Source organism: Schistocerca cancellata, chromosome 4 (genome assembly GCF_023864275.1).
Source record: "Schistocerca cancellata isolate TAMUIC-IGC-003103 chromosome 4, iqSchCanc2.1, whole genome shotgun sequence".
Classification (NCBI taxonomy): Eukaryota; Metazoa; Arthropoda; class Insecta; order Orthoptera; family Acrididae; genus Schistocerca; species Schistocerca cancellata.
Window position 1 is genome coordinate 582,816,909 of NC_064629.1, and position 19,811 is coordinate 582,836,719.

Genomic DNA, 19,811 nt, shown 5'->3' on the forward strand with positions numbered 1-19,811 from the left:
AAAAATAGCATGTTCTATTGAGAGATCATTTTGAAACCTAAATTCAGGCTGACAACACATGGTATCATATTTTGAGACAGGTGTGTCTCCATGTTTGATGTACACATACATTAAAGACTTGTGTATGTTGATAAGAAATAGTGGTCAATCCAAGGATTGGTTTGCAACAGCTACAATGGCAGCTTGTCTCCATTCTGTGCGTCTTTCAGCTTTTCTCTTCGTTTCTTTATAGGTGTTACATCCAACATCTTTCACGATTTGATCCATGTACCTCAGTCGTGGTCTTCCTCTTGGTCTTTTTCCCTCAACATATCCCTCTATGATTGTGTTCAGGAGTCCTTTATGTCTTAATAGATGGCCTGTAAATTGCACTCTTCTTTTAACAATGAAACTCCAGAAGCTTCTCTTCTCACCTGCTCTTTCCAGAAACACTTAGTTTGTGACCTTGTCGATCAATTTTATTTTGAGCATGCGTCTATAGCACCACATTTCAAAAGAATTTAGCTTCTGGTCTTCCTCTGTCCCGAGAGTCCATGTTTCACACCCATAGCATGCCACACTCCACACATAGGTCAAGAAAAAGTGCTGCTGCATGATCCAAGGAATATGAACATGGAACAAACCACCTCACTTCAATGGAGGAATCATGTCACAAGCAACTACTATGTTTCTGTGAAGACAAATCATTTGTGTACCACCAAATTGAAAAACTCCTCTGTGCTGCAATGTGTGCATCTCATTCTCTTTGTGTTCTTATTTATAATGGCGAGAGACAACACATCTCATTTTGTAAGTATTATGACACCTAAGACAAAGCACATGTGAATGTACATTTAACGATGTTTCGGATATCATTAGGTAACATTAAGTCTCTGACACGAAATCATTATGATGATTTTGACAGATAGATAATGTCATCTGTAATTAACACCAGACGATGTTTATGTTTACAAACATTGAGTGTCGTGATGTAACTAATACTCGAAGGAACGAATAAAATATTCTTAACAATGAGGCAATAAAGTTCAAATAACAGTTGGTGATATTTACCTGCAGTCTGACTTAGAGGTAACGATGTCGGGTGTTGGATAAAGCCCATACGCTGCGGTGTCGGGGGAGCTGTTCCTGAGTGTACAGCTGTATTGCTATCATTCATCACCGGCGTATCCTTCAGCATTTCGTGTATATTCCGCTCCATTGGTGGGCTCTCACGCATCTGATTTGTAGGCATAACAGCCTGTGACATTTCAACGGAGTCTTATTTTCTTCAATGAACGTTATGAAGAAATTTACAAAGAACTATAAAAAAATAATTATAAATGAATATACGTTCAAGGCTGATGATAACTGTCTACGATACAAGCAATGGAATTGCCACGGCGTATAAACTGTCACAAAAACCTCTTAATGTCATTAGTAAAAAATGGCACATAATTCCAGCCCGTTTCGTACGTAGTTTAACCTATACGTCATTCTCTCCGGTTAGTTACTATAATATTTGAGTACAGTATATTAAAAAATCACAAACCAATAACCGAACTCAGTAATTTTAAATAAGTTTCTGCAATTCAAAATGAACTACAAAACAAACTGCTTACAAACGCTTAGCCCCTCTACCAACCAATATGACGTCACACCACGCAGTTTTGCATGAGCAGTACTGCTCTGCAGATGACGGTAGTCGATGTGCCAATAGAAAACTAAATATTTTGAAAATGTAGACGTCGCAGAATTGTTTGCTCCAGGAACAAATGCAACTTTATCTCAATTAAACAAAGGCAACGAGGAAATATCCTGACATTTAATTTAAACAAAAGGAAAATAAAACTTACAATACTTGAATTACCTGTAATGCTTCCAAAATCACGTAATAAACGAATTTTTTGGGTAATTTGTTCACATTAATTTCCTGCAGAGAAAAAGGAAACAATTAAGGCGGTCTTTTTTTAAGATAATATGAAGTAATTTAACAATGGTAATATCTTTGAATACACGTGTAGGAGATGATAAGGAAACAGGAAGTGTTTACTATTAGAAATGTCTACACCCGTTGGTGTTTAGTTGTTTGTTTTGAAAGTTGTTTCGCGTAATTGTGTTCTAAATTTGATTTGGATTGAGCTTCGTACATTCCAGACAAACTATGGCAACGTACATAAAAACTCTGAGCCTATCTACAGTTAAGAACATTTCTGGGAAAGCTCCTATAAGGGTAAAAACAGCTTCTTGAATTTTTGTGGCGCATTTGATATGTATTTATGGACAAGGCGTTGGACTTAAATACGGAAACACCGCGAGAAATGCATGCTTTAACATAACTGCAGATGCTGGCGAAGCCTGCAGGTTGTTTTGTTGTATTTCATGATTCAGATACGGAAACACCGCGCGAAATGCATGCTTGAATATAAATGCAGATGCTGACGAAGCCTACAGGTTGTTCTGTTGTATTCCATGGTTCAGTGTTTGCCCCTAATGGTGATGCTGTGTTTCAAGGCGACAGTGTCCCTGTTTAAACAGCTCACATTGCGCAGGACTGGTTTTGTGAACACGAGGGTGAATTATCGCATCTTCCCCTGGCACCACAGTCAACCGATCTCAATATTATTGAGCCTTTGTGTTCTACTTTGGAGAGGAGCGTGCGTAATCGCAATCTACGTGTACCATCGTTCCTGAACTTGACGCTATTTTGGAAGAATGGTATATTATTCCCTTGAAAACATACAGGGCATGTATTTATCCATCCCTGGACGACTGGAAGCTGTTTTGGATGCCAGTATTTTCCCTATACCGTATTAAGACATGGTAATGTGTTGTGTGTATGGTGTTTCCATATTTTTGTCCATCCACTGTAGTTATATGCATGCTTAATGTGTAGGTAACGTCAGTGTTTTCCGGTGAATTTTTATGTACAAACGGACCGAACTGCTGACCGGCAATCTTCCCGTAGATTTGGCAAGAGGTTGTACTTCACCGCTTTTTTCCCCCTGGGTAACTTATATTGCTCGATTCGATTTCCTTTTTCAGTGGCGTAAATAAAATTATTTATTCGTCCTTAGACCATTCTGCACAACAGTATCGGACATATCAGACATCACAGAAATAAGAAATACATTTATAAAACCAATACAAAGTAGGCGAGGATAGGGTAGGAAGTCGGCCATGGCCATATCAATGGGTTCATCCCAGCATTCACAGTAGCAACTTGGGAAAACCCAAGCCAAGATGGCCAGACGGGCTAGGAACCCCTCTTCTCCCAAACATGAGAACACTGCAGTAACGCTGTCTTAGCCACCTTGCTCGGTGAGTGAGTGGACAGGAAACCCTATATCCTGTTGCTTTTCATGGTTAGTGAGATGAATGAGAGGTAGCGTTAAATGTAGGAAAGTGTATTTAATGCAGATGAGTAGGAAAAATGAAGCCATAGTGTTTGACTGCAGCATTAGTAGTGGCCTACTTCATACAGTCACATCTTTTAAATATCTGTGTGTAATGTTGCAAAGCGATATGAAATGGAATGAGCATATGAGGAGTGTGGTAGGGAGGGCAAAAGGTCAACTTCAGTTTAATGGGAGAATTTTTGAAAAATGTTGTTTGTCTGTAAAGGAAACCATATATAGGACATTAGTGCAACCTATTCTTGAGCACTGCTTGAGTGTTTGCGATCCACAAGAAGTTGAACTAAAGCAAGACATCGATGCAGTTCAGAGACGGATAACTAAATTTGTTTCTGGTAGGTTCAAACAACACACACGTGTTATGGAGATGCTTTGGGGACTCAAATGGGAATCACTCTAGGGAAGGCAACATTCTTTTTGAGGAACAATACTGAGAAAATTTAGAGAACCAGTATTTGAATCTGATTGCACAACAATCCTACTGCCAACAACATACATTTCCCCTAAGGACAGCCAAGAAATGAGAAATTAGGACTCATATGAAGATATATATCCAGTTGTTTTTTCATTGCTGTACCTATAAGTAGAGCAGGAAGGGAAACGATCGGTATCCTCCTCATGCACTGTACTGTGGCTTGCGGAGTATGTATGTAGATGTAGATCATCTGCAGAAACTTCGGCTCCCTACACTCAGCCGGAGAAGCAGTATCCTCATCTGGTGTGTACCATCAACAGGGCACCCTTTAGGAAACCCTCTCCCCAGAAGTCTGTAGCCCAGCAAATGGATAGCTGCCAGTGGCTGAAGGAGCTGTGGACTGTGGGTCCCAGGGCTGACCACTCATCTCTGGTTGCTATGCCAATGATGGATAAGCCCTCACAAGATTCTCAAGTGTGAAAAGTAGTGAAAGAGAAAAATAAGAAATCATGGAAGAAAGCCGCTCCTGTGACGCCAGAGGTGCCATACCCCTCCAAACTGTCCCATTCTGAATCAATGTTCATTGTTGTTTTCATCCCCTTTGGTACAGACAGTGACCCTGGGGCATGACCTATCCTTCTGGTCATACATGCTTAACTAGAATACTTTTAACAGGATAATTCAATGCAGTGAGAATGGATATTATTTAGACTGGATATTATTTTTGCTTGCCAGAACTAAAACCACTAATTTCTTCTGTTTCTGCAATCTGTGTTGTCCTCCAAGAAACGCATTTCACTGACGACCATTCTTCAACCTCTTGAGTTTGCCTTGCGTTCCGTCAGAACCATACTGACCCCAAGAGAGCATCTGGAGCAGTTTGTACATTGGTTCACACAGATATTATCAGTGAGTGGATTCCCCTCAGTATCATATTGGAAGCATGAGAGTCTGAATGACCCCAGCTATCATCATTTGTAACATTTAATTACCTTCAGGCAGGGGACTGACACGCTTTTAAGAGAACCAACTTAATCCAATAAATTCTCTCCTCCTCTTCTCCTTCTCTTCAAAGAGCTAGCTGTCAATTGTGAAGCATTGCTATCACCTTCATTCCCTCAGCATCAGATTGCGTTAACAATGTTGTGGGGTATGTCTCCATTGTGATCACTCACTGCCTCTGGAGCTGCTGTTCCCCTTTCTACAGACCTCTTCCACTGTGGACCAATGCTATGGTGGACCAAAGACATTGCAATAGCTATTCAATATCTTCAAAGGGCCCTGCAACGACTCAAGCAACATCCCCCTCAGACCACGCTCATTGCTATTAAGTGGCTTCATGCCAAGGGTCACTGTCTACTTAAATGAAGTTAGAAGGAATACTGGGAGTGCTACATCTCCTCCTTGAAAATTTATTCCTTTTCAACCCAGGTGTGGACCAAGATCCATAGTCTTCTGGGCGTGCAAAGGCCATCAACTGTTCTGGGTCTCTTCTTTCATAGGGCTATTTCTACCAGTGCATCAGTTCTTGTTTGAACACCTTATGACCCACTTTCCAACAATGTGCGCAGCTGGCTACTTTTTGAATGCATGAAAGGCATGTTGAAGACATTTTTACCCCCATAATGCTAAATTATATAATGAACCTTTCACTGATAAGGAACTGTTCCATGCTCTTGACTTGTCACACGAAATGGCCCCAGGTCTTGATTTGGTTCATAATCAGATGGTCCAGCATCTGAAAGGCTCTGTTTACTTAGGGTCTTCAACCACACTTGGATAGAAAATGTTGTCTTCTCATAATGGCGAAATAATATCATTGTACTAATCCATAAATCAGGCAAAAACTACATGTCCATCGACAGATTCTAACTGATTAACCTCACCAACATACTCAGCATACTGTTTGAAAGGGTGGTAGCATGACGATTATGCTGGGTTCTTGAATTGCAAGGGCTTTTGTCTTCCTAATAGTATGGTTTCTACGAGGAACAATCCACAACCAACCATCTTGTAAGGTTGGAATCAGCAATCTTGATGGGCTTTTTCTAGACATCAGCACCTCATTGTAGTTTGTCTTGACCTGCGTAAGAGATAAAATAGTGCTTGCCGACATCACGTTTAACTTATCATCCATGAGTGTGGCTTTTGAAGCTTTCTACCAATTTTTATTCGTCACTTTTTATCTCATTGGTTGTTTCAGGATAGAATAGGTACATTAGTCAGCTCCCCATGGGTCCAAGAGAATGGTGTCGTGCAGCACTCCATACTGAATGTTTCTCTCTTCCTCATCACCATTGATGGGAAAGTGACCTCTATCCAACCAGTGGTGCTGTGTGTTGATGACTTTTGTATTTGGTCTAGTTCCCATTCTGCAGTCTGGGCAGAATGCCAATTTCAAGGCACCCTCTGAAGGGCATCCACTGGCACACTTTCTATTGTCTTCCAGTTCTTACCCATGAATACGCAGGTCATGCATTTTTGTCATCGTACCATTTTCCATCTTGACACAGATCTCTACTTGGATATCCAGCACGTGAACTTTGTTGTGAAGTCCCAATTTTTGTGGCTCCTCTTTGATAAAAAGTTGATGTGGCTGCTCCATATTTGTCAACCAAAGACTAGCTGCATTCGAAAGCAGAGCGCACTACTCTCCTCCATATTTACCATACCCTGGTCTTGTCCTGATTGGACTATGGTTGCCAGATTTCCAGCTCAGTGACACTTTTTGCTTTGAAATTATTTTTACCCTTTCCATCATAGTGGAGTAAGATGTTACTGGTGGCTTCTGGACTACTCCCGTAGCCAGTCTCCTTGACAAAGTGGAAATCTTCCCTCTTCAACTCGGATGGTACAAACTCTTGCACATTAATGCAATCACCATCCAGCAGTTTCCTAATCAACCAACTTACAAATTCTTTTTGCATACAAGGGGCATCGACTCCAGATACCTTCCCTCAGGTGGGATTACAGTTAGAATGTGTCTCAAAGCCCTCTGATGGCACCTCTGCCTAACTCCCTCAGAATGTGCTGTCTGTGTTTTCCTACTCACCCACCTGCCCTACAAGACCCTCCCACCTTGATCAGTATCCAGACCATGAATTAGGACCAATCTGCTTCAAGGGCATAAATTTTTATGCACATGACTTTCTTGTGTCTACCTGTCTGTTCCTATCAGTTCTTCAGAAGTATGAGGCTGCTATCATAATTTACACTGACTACTCTAAAACCATGGATAGGATGGAATATGCTTTTACATCCTCACTGATCAGAAACAACATTTGTTGGTGGGAACATGTAGTGTTTTTAAAGCAGAGCTGATAGTCTTTAACAGAGCTTTACATTTTATTAAAGAGACCTCAACCGCTTTTTAATTTGGAGTGACTCAATGAGCTGTCTCCCGGCTATTTACCTATGTTATTCTTGTCACCCTGTAATGTACCCAACATTCATTTTGACAATCCTAGGTGCATATTTGTGGGTGCAAATAAGACCCCTCCTTATTTGGAGATGGAACATCTGGTGGGCCACTGTGCTCTCTGACAAAGTCCACAATAGTACTGCTGCACTGGGCTCTCGTTAGAGTCCTGGACTGTTCATACCAGATTAACCCATAGTTTTATTGTTTGTAATGAGCCAGCACTACAGTGTGGTTCCAGAGCCTTAGCAACAGTGTCTCACATCCTGATAGAACGCTCATCCTCCTGGCTCTCCATGCTAACCGGGCTGTCTGCAGATTCTTTGCTTATAATTTTGGCAGACTACTCACAGAAAACATGAACTGGTTCTCCATTTTCTACGTGAAAATGATTTTTATTCTCAGATATAACTTCAAACTACTTTCTAGTTCAGTTTGGGGCATCTCCAAACACATGTTGGGTTTGGGAGATCCTTAACCCTACCTTCTCTGTCAGCTGCCTTGGTCAACCCTATTTTACTGTGTTTTAATTGCATTTATATGTGGTTAGTCCCTTTTTTGGCTACTCTGTATTTTCCATTTTAGGGGTATCACTCCCATGTGTAATGGGTGTCATTTCTCTGTAACACTTTCACTGGAATGGATCTAGGTTGGGTAAACTGTGGGAGGAACAGTCCCCATTGGATTAGAGCCCCAGGAAGCACCTGCCTGAGCCTCCACCCACCTCCAGACATGTTTATTTCTCTCACCTTATTTTATTATTGTTGATCCAACTGATGCCCATTACGTTTTTAGCTGTCTGTATTATTAATCTCCCAGCTAAAAGGCATTCTTTACCCCGTGACTGTCTTTTCCCATAATCCAGTTGGCAGGGGTCAGATGCAGCTGGGGTTCCTCTCGCCATAGGTGAACCATGGGGGACCCCTTGTCTGCTCTGACTTATGTACTAGACAGAGTGATTACTTTTACTTCTCTTTAAACTATTTCTCATCTCTGGAATCAATATTGCATTGATTGCCTCGATGTTACCACTCCTACATACTTCCATAATTCAGTCACATTTCTAGCTGGCATCACTAACTCCAGATGAAATATCTCTTGGCTGAGGGACTGAAGACCTTGCTGTTCAGTCCCTTAAGGCCTAACCATGAGGCCGATGAAAACTTTGTGATTTTTCACACTGCCACCTTGCTGGAAACCTGAAAACGACATTCACTAGTATTACTCTTCGGAAAAGTTTACATTCACATATAAATGAAGCAATGTTTATGAAAGCAAGCACTTCGATCCATTTGCTACATCCCTGTCAACAGTTGAGCAACTATTGCAAAATTGTATGTAGTATAGACACCTAATATGAGAACCCATCACTGTTATACATTACACCTCAAGAGAGAATTCCCAGTTAAGTTGTCCCCCGTTTGTATTCCAGTTCCGAAGGTAACAATTATTTTTAAAATATTGTAACTCTAATAGCTGCTTTGTGTATTACACCACACAATGTGTGTAGTTGATGTAAAAGCCACATGTGCAATCTGCTGGGTTCCAGAAAACATGAGCATTCAGAGAAATAGGGCCTATATTAACAGATTTTGCAGCCAAGAAAGTATGTGTGGAAAATCCTGTGGCTTGATGTGCAGTGTATTGAAACTTAACAAAGTTGTTGAAGAAGTGATGAGTTAAAGAGTCAGTGGGAAGAATGGCATCTGCAAGTTACATACATTAATCTGTAGTTGGTGAGACCAAATACTTGTGTCAGTGTACCTCGTTCCTGATTATCAGCCAAAATGATTTCATTCCTCAGCTGTGAATAAGGTACAGCTGCCATCAAACCAAAGGTTAGTTTGAACACCACAGTGCTGTATTAGGCAGGGTCCTATTGGAGGTGGTATGCTGTTGCCTTCCTCTGATCTGTGAACTGACTTACTCAGCCAGTTACAGGAGGACCTACAGTTTAACCCAGACTCCATACCACAGTGCAACTCAACATTTTTCACATTAGCTAACATTGCCACAGATGAAAGAAGTGATTAGTGACATAAATTTTGGACCTGTAGTTGGCACTTTATTACTGACCCACCAAGCCAAATGTGTTGACACATACACTGATGAGCCAAAACATCATGATCACCTGCCTAATAGTTTGTTTGCCCATCTTTGGAATGAAATACATCACTGAATATGCGTATCAGGGACCCGGCAGTTTATTGAGGTTTGTGGAGGTATGTGGAATTAGATGTCTACACACTGGTCATGTAATTCGCATAAATAAAGGGCCACTGATTTGCGTATGAGGTGGTGGTGCCCGATAGTGACCCAGAGGGGTTCTTTGGAACTTACATCATGCGAATTTGATCGCTGAGGCATCAACATGAGTTCTCTATAATGCTCCTCAAACCACTGAAGTACAGTTCTGGCTCCGAGACATGGACAGTTATACTGCAGAAAGATAACATCACTGTCAGGGAAGACATCAAGCATGAAGTGATGCAGATTGATTGCAGCTTTCAGTGTGTCTTCGATTACTACCACAGGTCCCATGCAAGTGTAGGAAAATGTCTCCCATAGTGTAATACTGCTCTCACCAGCCTGCACCCATGGTCTGCTGCATGTTTTGAGCTGCCGTTCATTTCAGTGATGGCATTTGTGAAGACGACCATCAACCTATTGAAGCAGAAATGTGATTCATCCAAAGATCTGACAAGTGTCCATTGATCAACAGTCAAATCCCAGGGAATATGGAAGTGTCCGATTCCACCTGTCTGCTTTGACCCATGATGTCATCAATATGGTGGAAATGGCTATTCTAAGCGTCTCCAATATGGTGCCTATGATATCACTACATACACACGGCAACAAACACGAAAATACGTATAAATAAGACAATAACATCTCCCTCCAAAAATACAATCAAACTAACAGGACAACTGCGGGTAATCAGGGCTTTTAGGGAGGCGACAAGCTAAATATAACAGTAAAAAAAAAAAAAAAAAAACACCACGATCCCAAAATACACAAGATGAACAAAAAAATAATTACAAAATCTGCAGGAATCGGACACCTTCCTTGACCTATATAGGTCAACGGCAGCTGACGATACGAAAACACTCACGTGTACAGCAAAAACTATGGAAATTGGAATCAGACATTTCTCTTGGCCACAGCTGATGGTACCACAACACCTATACCCACATATAAAAATATGAAAATTGGAATCGGTCATTTCCCTTGACCTATACAGGTCAACTATAACTACTGATATGAAAAAACCAACACCTACATCTATGAAAAACAAAACCACAACACCTCAAAAATTGAAAACCCAAACATCCTGAGCTAAATTGAAACACATTCAATACACAAAACATTACAACTCGAGAAAAATAGACCCAAAAAAACAAACACTTTACCACCAACAAATTTTGGCCCGCCATCCTAACCCCCCCCCCCCCCCCCACACACACACACACAGAGAGAGAGAGAGAGAGAGAGAGAGAGAGAGAGAGAGAGAGAGAGAGAGAGAGACGCCATCAAACACAACGACATCTACAAACACAACCAACTCAAACTCCATGTCGTAATGACGTCACACACCACAACACCCTTATGTCATGGTTCAAAGCAGACGAGTGGAATCAGATGCTTCCGTTGACCCGAATCCCACTGGTCTAGTGCCTACTCCAGTTACAATTGATGAAGTTGTTGGGTCAATGTGTGAAGACATGTGGGGTGATCTGCTGCGGAGCTCTATGTTCACAATGTACAATGAATGATGTTCTCCAAAACACTTGTGCGTGCACCAACATTGTGTTCTTTTGGCAGAAATGCCACAGATCACCATCATCCTACTTTACGGAGCAGACAAGCCTGTGAACCCCCTGTTCTGTGAAGAGTCGTTGACGTCCAACTTTTTAGCACCTAGTGGTAGTTTCACTGTTTTTATCTACCTTTTAGTAATTGATATTATTATTTATTTTAAACTGACTGCTTACAACTCATTTCTATAGACAGTAGATGTACAGATATGCAAATTTCCAGGTTATTCATTGTTTCATTGTGGAAAAAATAAAGCATTTATTGGACATGTTCTACTGGTGTTCAGTAGATGGCAGGATGTGTTCAAAACAAAACTATCAGAAATGGTCAATTTGTTAGAAATGTTCTCTGTTGAACTGGAATGTTGTTTGACAAGGTTTCTGTGGACAGGTAAGTTGGAACTAAGAGAAAGTTACAGAAGATTAGTTGCAAACTATGACACAAACTGCCTGAGTAAAATGAAATTATAGCATCTTATTTTAAGAACACTGAGTATTAGTCTCTGTTGACATGTCTCTATTGACATCATGAGTGCTGCCATCATCTGTCACCTCATGTAAGGAAATAAAATTTGAATGTGCCATGTGAATGCCATCACAGATAATACAAACAATTTAATACTGTTTTTACTGTAATTTTTAACATATTGAGAGTGAAAAGTTGCATCTTTACTACTAGAGTGGTTATTGATACAGTAAAACAAGCACAGCTTAAGATAATCTCAAGGCTGGAAACCAGATAACCCTGTCAGTTCATGTTGCTGAGAAATCCCAGCAGTGTTGAATTTTAGTCCATTCCAGGTCCCTTCAGAAGGCTCTCTACTCCTTCAGAGATATGAGCATGGTGAACATAGGGCCCTGAGCAATCCCTTTCTCATGCTGCAATTCCACCTCCTATGATTATATACAGGGTGGGGCAAATAAAATTGACCTGGATAACAGATTTCTGGGATACAAACAAACACAGTAGTGGAAAGAAAATACAGTAATAACCTGACTATAGTAAATGTTCAAAGTGACTACCATCATCTCTTGGCACTTTTGGGCCCTGGTCAGCAAATTGCTTAAGATGGATCTAAGCTGGAGTGCTGGAATTGCTTCAGTCTCATCCAAACTGTTCTGTTGCAGTTCTTGAACTCTGTGATGGTTGTTGTGATACACCTCAGACTTGAGGGCTCCCCACACAAAGTAATCGCACATTGGCAGACCAGGAGACTTGGGTGGCCAGCTAGGGCTGTGACCAGACTGACTTTTGCTAAAAACTCTGTCAGACGTGAAGATTGTGCAACTGTGCCCCAAGGTTCAGCTGGCTGTATGGACAGTTGCTCGATTCTGTTGGGAGTAATTGTAGGTCTTTTCCTCTTCCGTTAATGCTGCTACAAATAGTTTCAGAATGTTGTCAATGTTAACACGCTATAGTCAATGTCTGATGAAAGATGATGGGACCAGTAATGCGGTGTGCAGACATTGCACACCAAACCCCAACCTTCTGATCATGTAAAGGTCTTGTGTGGAAGTTATGCGGATTCTCCAATGCCCAGAACCTATGATTCTGTGAGTTGACATGTTAGGAGACACCAGGCTTCATCAGACATAAAGAACAGATCCATGACCAAGCCATTCATCGTTATCTCAGTGAATGGCCACTCACAAAACTGGAGGAGCTGAGGAGCATCCTCTAGTTTTAATGGGTGAACAACAGACACTCAGTACAGATGCGTGTGCAGGTCCAGGTGGAGTATTTGTCTGCATGATCAACGTGAGATGCCAGTCTTTTGTGACAGGCGTCAGGTTGATTTAGTAGAACTCTGAAGCATTTTCTGGTCATCAGCAGCCACACTTTCTGGTGTGCGGGCATGATACAGAATGTTTTTTGACTCATTCAAAAAAGATCCCTGATGCCATATCCAGACTACATGTTGCATGGCACTCTTTGCTGGCACCATTAAACTTCTGAGCAAACAACTGACCACACCATTTCCATGACTTTGTTGTCAGGTAACTTTCCACAACGAACACCCACTGCTCCTCTGTGAGTACCATTGCCCCTTTGCATTGCCGTACTTGGACTGACACAACCTGCGCTACGCTCTGAACTTGTGTGGATCACATGGCAGGCGTACATGTGGTGTGCACGTCAAGGGGTGTGGTTATATGCATGCATTCACCACCAATCATATCCACTCATCCTGGCCACTTTTATTTGTTCCGCCGTGTATCTCTCTTCAGCCCCCATTGCTCCCAGTGTTACATGTTTATGCCCACATGCCCATTGATTAGGTCCCGATTTTAATACTTTGTGCTATCATCTTGTCGGCAGAATAAAGTGTAGTTCCCATTTCAGGTTTGACTACACTGTATTTTCCAAATTGATTTGACTGCCTCTGCTGACATAATGAATCGAAGATTCAGTAAAGAAACTTACAATCCCGCTGAATTACTCTGCTCGCCCAAGGCCTGCGGGTTTCAAATTGAATACCTTCCCACAAAAGTAAAAGGTATGGTGCTCAGATGCAATGGTTGACCATACATTCGACCACCTATGTGATGCTTTTGTTGTTACTGATTTTGCCATACGTTTACCCAGTGTACCTCAGAACCCATCTGCAGTAACTGTGATCAGCACATGCTGAGCAGCCCTGTCAACAACCATTCCAGTGTCCAAATTTCATAGGTTGACATCCTCTGTGCTAGAAGGTTTGCCCAGTTTGTCAAAGAAAATGCGGGGGGGGGGGCGGCACATGATTTCAGAACATGTGATTGCCAATCATAATTCAAGGAATTTCAGAAGTAGCAGTGATATCAAGCATCACAGTAAGGGCAAAGAAAAGGTAAGAGTTGAGGAAAGGTCAAGGAAAATAAGTAATAATAACATACCAAATGGTACAGACCTCCCCTCCCCCCCCCCCTCCTCCCCACCACCACCACCACAAGCATCACCAGTGGCAGACACAGCCATTAGTATGGATAACTACCCCACAGATGGCACAAGATCAAACAGCAGACCAATCTAATCATCCTTCATCTTTGTTACCCCTAATATTTGCTGTACTACGATGGAACTGTAATGTGTGTTATTGTAATTGGGCCAAATTAAAGCAACTAACATTGATGAGTCCCTTTTGTCTATTGCATTACATGAATTGCAGCAGCAGACTGATAAGAATCCTCTCACAGTTGAACAGTACTATGTATTTTGTAAAAACAGTACAAATGTGGAAAGGGCACCATGTTGTGTTTGCACAGCACTGTCTGTCCAATACACGTTAATGCACACAGTACTTCCTCTGCTTTTGCTCTTTTGGTCTTATGCTATGTAGCTCCACGCTAATACCAGTGATGAAATGGGGCACTTAAAATGACTTGTGTGTTAGTAACTACTAATACCATCATCTTATTGATCCCATGCTTTCAAGTAACCAGATAGTTATTACATTTTTAAAATGAGCCTTTTTGCAGGCCTTAGTAGCCCAAATCACAATGAACCAAACAAAGTAACTCAATGAAATTGTGCAAGACGTTAGGAATTTGATTCTGCAAGCAGCGAAAATTGCTGTACCTCTCTCATAGGGATATTCTAAATGCAAGTCGCTTCGCTGATGATCCACAGAAATATCTGCTGCAATTAAAGTGAGAAAACTAACCATAAAATGGCACAGACCCCTTGACTCCAAACCCAATTTGACTGAGACTCTAGAGCTAGAGAACAGCATCTTACTGGACAACAGAATAAAAGACTGCTGGAACACTATGCTGCTTTGATAACCACATGTACTCCAGCTGATAAAGTCTGGGACAAGTTGAGATGCATAAATGGCTACTATTCCCAAGTCAAAATCCCTGAAATTATTGTCGCATGCTGGTCACCATGATGCCTCTGAACTTCTAACAATGAATTATGCAGAAATGTCAGTGTCATCCAGTTGAGAATATGATAGTGCATTAGGAGTGCACAGATACTTTCCCACAACCAAACACAATACATTAACAAATGCTCCATCACTGTAGTGGCAATGGGAAATTAGGTATACTAACAACATTCAAAAAGATATGGCAAGCAGACATTTTTTCTACACACTGCAAAGAAAGAATGATTATACAAATTTTGATACCTGGCTAAAACCCACACAGTAAGGATAGTTATTGACTGATTAGCTTAATGGCAATTCTATGCACCCTACTGGAGGGTAATAAGAGATTTTCCTGGTGGATCGAATCTAAACATTTGCCATCACTGTTCCAGTGTGGATTTAGACAGACGAGGTCTGCTATTGGTTACTTTTTGCTACTTGAATATACCATCAGACTTGCCTTTTGCATCATCGACACATTATCACAGTATTCCTTCACTAAAAATACGCTTACAGCACTAGGTGGAGCTACCACATCTAAGCTACATTGCCCAAAGGCTTCTTCTACATCTACATCTATATATATACTCCGCTAGCCACCAAGCGGTGTGTGGCGGAGGGCACTATTCACGCCAAAGTCATATTTTCCCCCTCCCTCTATGTTCCATTCATGGACCATGCGAGGGAAAAACGACTGTCTGAACATCTCAGTATGAGTTCTAATTTCCCTTATCTTTGAATGGTGATAATTGCGCAATTTGAAAGTTGGTGTTAATAATATATGCTCTACATCCTCTGCGAAGACCGGATTTTGGAATTTAGTGAGCAGCCCCTTCTTCTCTCTGTGCTTGTCCTTAGGATAATTTAGGTTAAGTAGTGTGTAAGCTTAGGGACTGATGACCTTAGCAGTTAAGCCCCATAAGATTTCACACACATTTCAACATTTCAGCTGCCCCTTCTGTTTAGTGCGTTGTCTATCTGCAAGTGACTCTAAGACTGGTTGAACTAAAGTATTATAAGCAATTTCCTTTGTTGAAGGACTGCATCACTTCAGGATTCTACCAATAAACTGCAATCTAGAGTTCGCCTTACCCTTACTTATGTAATTCCATTTCTTGGGCCACAGGCTAGCTTTCATACCAAACTTAATATTTCATAGTTTCTTTCACATTGACTCAACCAATGGTAGCCTATGTGAAGAACAGAACAGAGTACCACATAGTTATATTTTAAGTAGTACTCTTTTCACCATTGGAATAAATGAAATTGTGTTACCACAGGACCTAATGTCTGAAAATTATGGGTACTGTATTTCATAGAAAAATCCCAGCTTATCCACTTATGCTGATGGAAGGTCTGTTGTTCACCCACATCCAAAATTATACTTAAATCACCAAACATTGGCAGGTGTTGACAGTCCTCAGTTCTTGATCTTACTGCTTGATAATTAGCTAATGACTCCCAAATGGTCTTTAGTATTTGGTGCTTGAAAGTCCATACTATTTTTTTCAATTTCCCTGGTTTTGTTAGTGGTATAAGGCTAACACCATTGTGACAGCAGCATTTATCGAATTTGGTAGCCAAGAGCTGTTCTCCATTGTATGTGCTAGGTTATCAACCATACCTTCCGTTGTGAAAATTTTTGTGTGCACTTGGATGATCACATGTGTTGGAAGTTAGCATGATCGATACTACGTGTTTGGAGTTGAGGAAAGGGCCTGTATAATCGGCATGCACTTTCTCCCAAGGTTCTTACAGTCTTGGCCACTGAAAAAAATGGTTGTGATATGGGGTTAATTAGGTTTGAGTTAAGAACAGTCCTGAGAGACAGCTCATGATTGAGAAACACCTGGTCTTACAAGGTTTATGATGGTTGTGCTGGCCAGGCCACTGACATGGACACTGATTAGAGGCATCAAAATTTTCTGAAGCATCAATACATTGACGTTTTGATAAATCACTTGAGTGTTAGCAATGCTGTGATGTATAGGAAGTGAAATATAGATATTTTCATTATAAGGTGTTTAGAAATCCCATTACAAACTTCCAGGACCTGTAGAGGGGAGTGAGTATATAATACTTTGAATAGGAACCCATGTATGGAAACACATCATTTCCACTCTATGATAGTTTCAACACAGATGTGTAATTCATCCACTTCTGATTGAAGAATTGAATTTGGCATGGCACAGTAGGAAACATAACAAAATGCCCATTTATCATTTAAGCACATTTGTTTGTGTCAACACTTAAACATTTTGTGTTTATATTATTACAAAATGAAAAAGATTCCAGCATTCTATATGTACAGAACGTAAAGTTTAAGTGTTAATACAAATATATGTGCTTAAGTGATAAATGGGTGTTTCATTATTGTTTCCTTTCGAATTGTTACCTTATAATTGTGTTGCGTCATGTGTAATTCAATCCCTCAAGTAAAAGTGGATGAGTTAAACATCTGAATTGAAACACTCGTAGAACAGAAATGGTGCATTTCTGGACAGGGGTTCCTGTTCAAAATATTATATACTATCTCCCCTCTACAAGTCCTAGAAGTTTTTAATGGGAATTTCTGAACACCCTGTATGTCAAAAACAGGGTTCTTATATAAAATACAGTGTTAGTTTTGAAACAGGAATACATTGTTGAGAAAATATTCTGTATTCAATGTCTCTGGTTGTTTATTTACACAAGTAGCTCGATTTGTAAAGCAAAAACTGTAATGACTTCTTTGTTTTAAGATAATAAAATGTGTAGCATTGATTAATTCACTGAAATCACATTAATTTAGGCTCAGAGAAAAAACATAATTCCTCTAAATTGCAGTTAGAAATGAGAAATCAATTATATTAAAATTTCTACTTAATATTCTAATTTTCTAGATTGAGAGCTCCAATGTTAGGCACATAGAGTAGCCCCTTAGAGAAACAGCATCCCAGACTAGGAAGAAGTCTGACGTGCACTCAGTGGGTGCGCCTGGTGGCCTCATCTGTGATGTGGAGGAGAGTCTGCCTAAGGCTGTTGAGGGTGCAGGGAGTAATTATCAGTGAGTTGTGGCCCACATCAGCATCAGTGACACCTTTCATTTGATTTATAAGGCCATTCTCAATTCAAACAGGTGGCTGGGGGAAGTGATGAAGACTGCTGGCCATAGTTGCAGGGTGCAAGCAGAGCTTTCAGTTTGTGGTATTGTACCCATAACTGATTGGAGTCCTTTCGTTTGGAGGTGGGTGGAGGATCTCAACCCAAGGCACTGCTATTTCTGTTAATGTCTTGCCAGCAGATTTCTGAACCTGTTATGGGGTGGAAGATTGTAGGATTCCGTGTGATACTTCAGGGGTGGACTACACAGAGAAAGCAGCTACCCTGTTAGCAGAGCACTTGTGGAGTGCACTTTTTTTTTTTTTTAGGTTAGGTCTTCTTATGAATGCTCGCCAGTCAACACACAGATGGCAGTATCAGGTCATGTACAAAGTAAAGACAGCATTTCAAGATTTAAATTGTAAATTGCCAAAGAATTTGTAACAAAGTCCATGAATTTACCTCCCTCCATAGCCTATTTAACGAGTTGTGGAATGTGTATCGAAAAGACAGGTTAGATGCCAAAGGAGGAGGAATTACAATGGCAAATGGTAAAAATATTATGCCTGTCAAGGCCAAAATTGAGTCTTACTGCGAAGTTATCTGGATGTGAGAAACCAGCATGGGTGAACTGAAGTTAATCATCAGATGTTTTTACTGGCCACCCGACTGCACTGTAGCAGTTAATCATCCAAAGACAATCAACACTAAGTACTGTGGAAGTACCCTGATCAAGCAATATTAATTGGAGGCAACTTTAATCCACCAAGTGTAGACTCAGATGTCTGTTCTCATTGCTGGTGGTATGAACAGTCAGTCTTGTAAAGTAGTTTGGAATACACTTTCTGAAAACCATCTGGAGTAGCTAGTTCAGCAACCCACATGCAATGGAAACATTTTAGACCTTGTAGCTACAAACAGGTTGGTGGACCTTATCGACAGTGTCAATACCCACTCAGATTAATGATCGTGGTGTGATCATAGCGACATTGGTTACAAAAGTTAATAAATCCATCTAGAATGATAAGAGTTTGTATTCTGGAAAGAGCAGGTAAGTGGGTGTTAGACTCGTATTTAGACAACAGATGGACATTATGTGGTTCCAATGTGATGGGTGTAGAGAATTATGAGTGGAGTTTAAACAATTGTAAATCACACTCTGGAGAAGTACATATTGAGTAAGTGGATTAAAGGTGGGACCTACCACGGTGCAGTAACAAGACAGAAAATTCTGAAGAAGCAGAGGTTGTTGTGCACTCAGTTCAAAAAAAGGAATACAGAACTGTCGAGAGGGAAAAGCTGGTAGACATTCATGTGCTTATAAAAAGACTGATGCACAAAGCATACAACATCCACCGTTATACATTAGCAAAAGATCTTGTTGAAAATTTGAGAAAATCCTGGTTCCCCACATTAAATTGCTAAGTGAGTTGAAGATTTCTGGTCAGTCACTCAGCAACCAGTGTGTGGCAGTAGAAGACAGCAAAAGGAAAGCTGAAGTTTTAAATTTCGCATTTAAAAATCATTCCTGCAGGAGAATTGTACAGACATACCATAATTTGACTATCACACAGACTCTTGGATGGAGGACACTGAAACAGGTGTCCCTAGTATTGATAAGCCAATGGAAAGAGTTCGAAACAAATAAGACACCCAGTGCACAGGGAATCCAAGTTCAGTTTTACAAAGAGTTCCTTTTTGGCTTTGGCCCCTGACTTAGCTTGCATTTATCGCAAATCTCTAGCCCAATGCAAATCCCACGAAACGGGAGGAAAGCACTGTGACTCACATATATAAGGAGGAGGAAAGAATTGGCTTGCAGAATTACAGACCAATATC

The 19,811-nt window shown here is 40.7% G+C and overlaps 2 protein-coding genes across 6 annotated transcripts in view; one reads left to right on the plus strand and one right to left on the minus strand.

The window, feature by feature from the left end:
• LOC126185187 (arfaptin-2) overlaps positions 1–1,636 on the minus strand; it is a 53,625-nt gene extending 51,989 nt beyond the window's left edge. The window contains exons 1-2 of one of the 5 annotated variants that reach the window (XM_049928049.1): positions 1,599–1,636; positions 1,051–1,237 (exon numbers count right to left, since the gene is read on the minus strand). In XM_049928049.1, coding sequence (XP_049784006.1) covers positions 1,051–1,231 — 181 coding nt within the window. In that variant the 5' untranslated portion in view covers positions 1,232–1,237; positions 1,599–1,636. Of the gene's footprint in view, positions 1–1,050 lie in introns of all 5 variants that reach the window. The other 4 variants (XM_049928047.1, XM_049928048.1, XM_049928051.1 and 1 more) reach the window with 4 other exon arrangements.
• Positions 1,637–2,004: 368 nt separating this feature from the next.
• The window catches only part of LOC126184238 (lipoamide acyltransferase component of branched-chain alpha-keto acid dehydrogenase complex, mitochondrial), a 95,536-nt gene continuing 77,729 nt past the window's right edge, over positions 2,005–19,811 (plus strand). Inside the window, exon 1 of the mRNA XM_049926607.1 lies at positions 2,005–2,209. Coding sequence (XP_049782564.1) covers positions 2,141–2,209 — 69 coding nt within the window. The 5' untranslated portion in view covers positions 2,005–2,140. The remainder of the gene's footprint in view (positions 2,210–19,811) is intronic.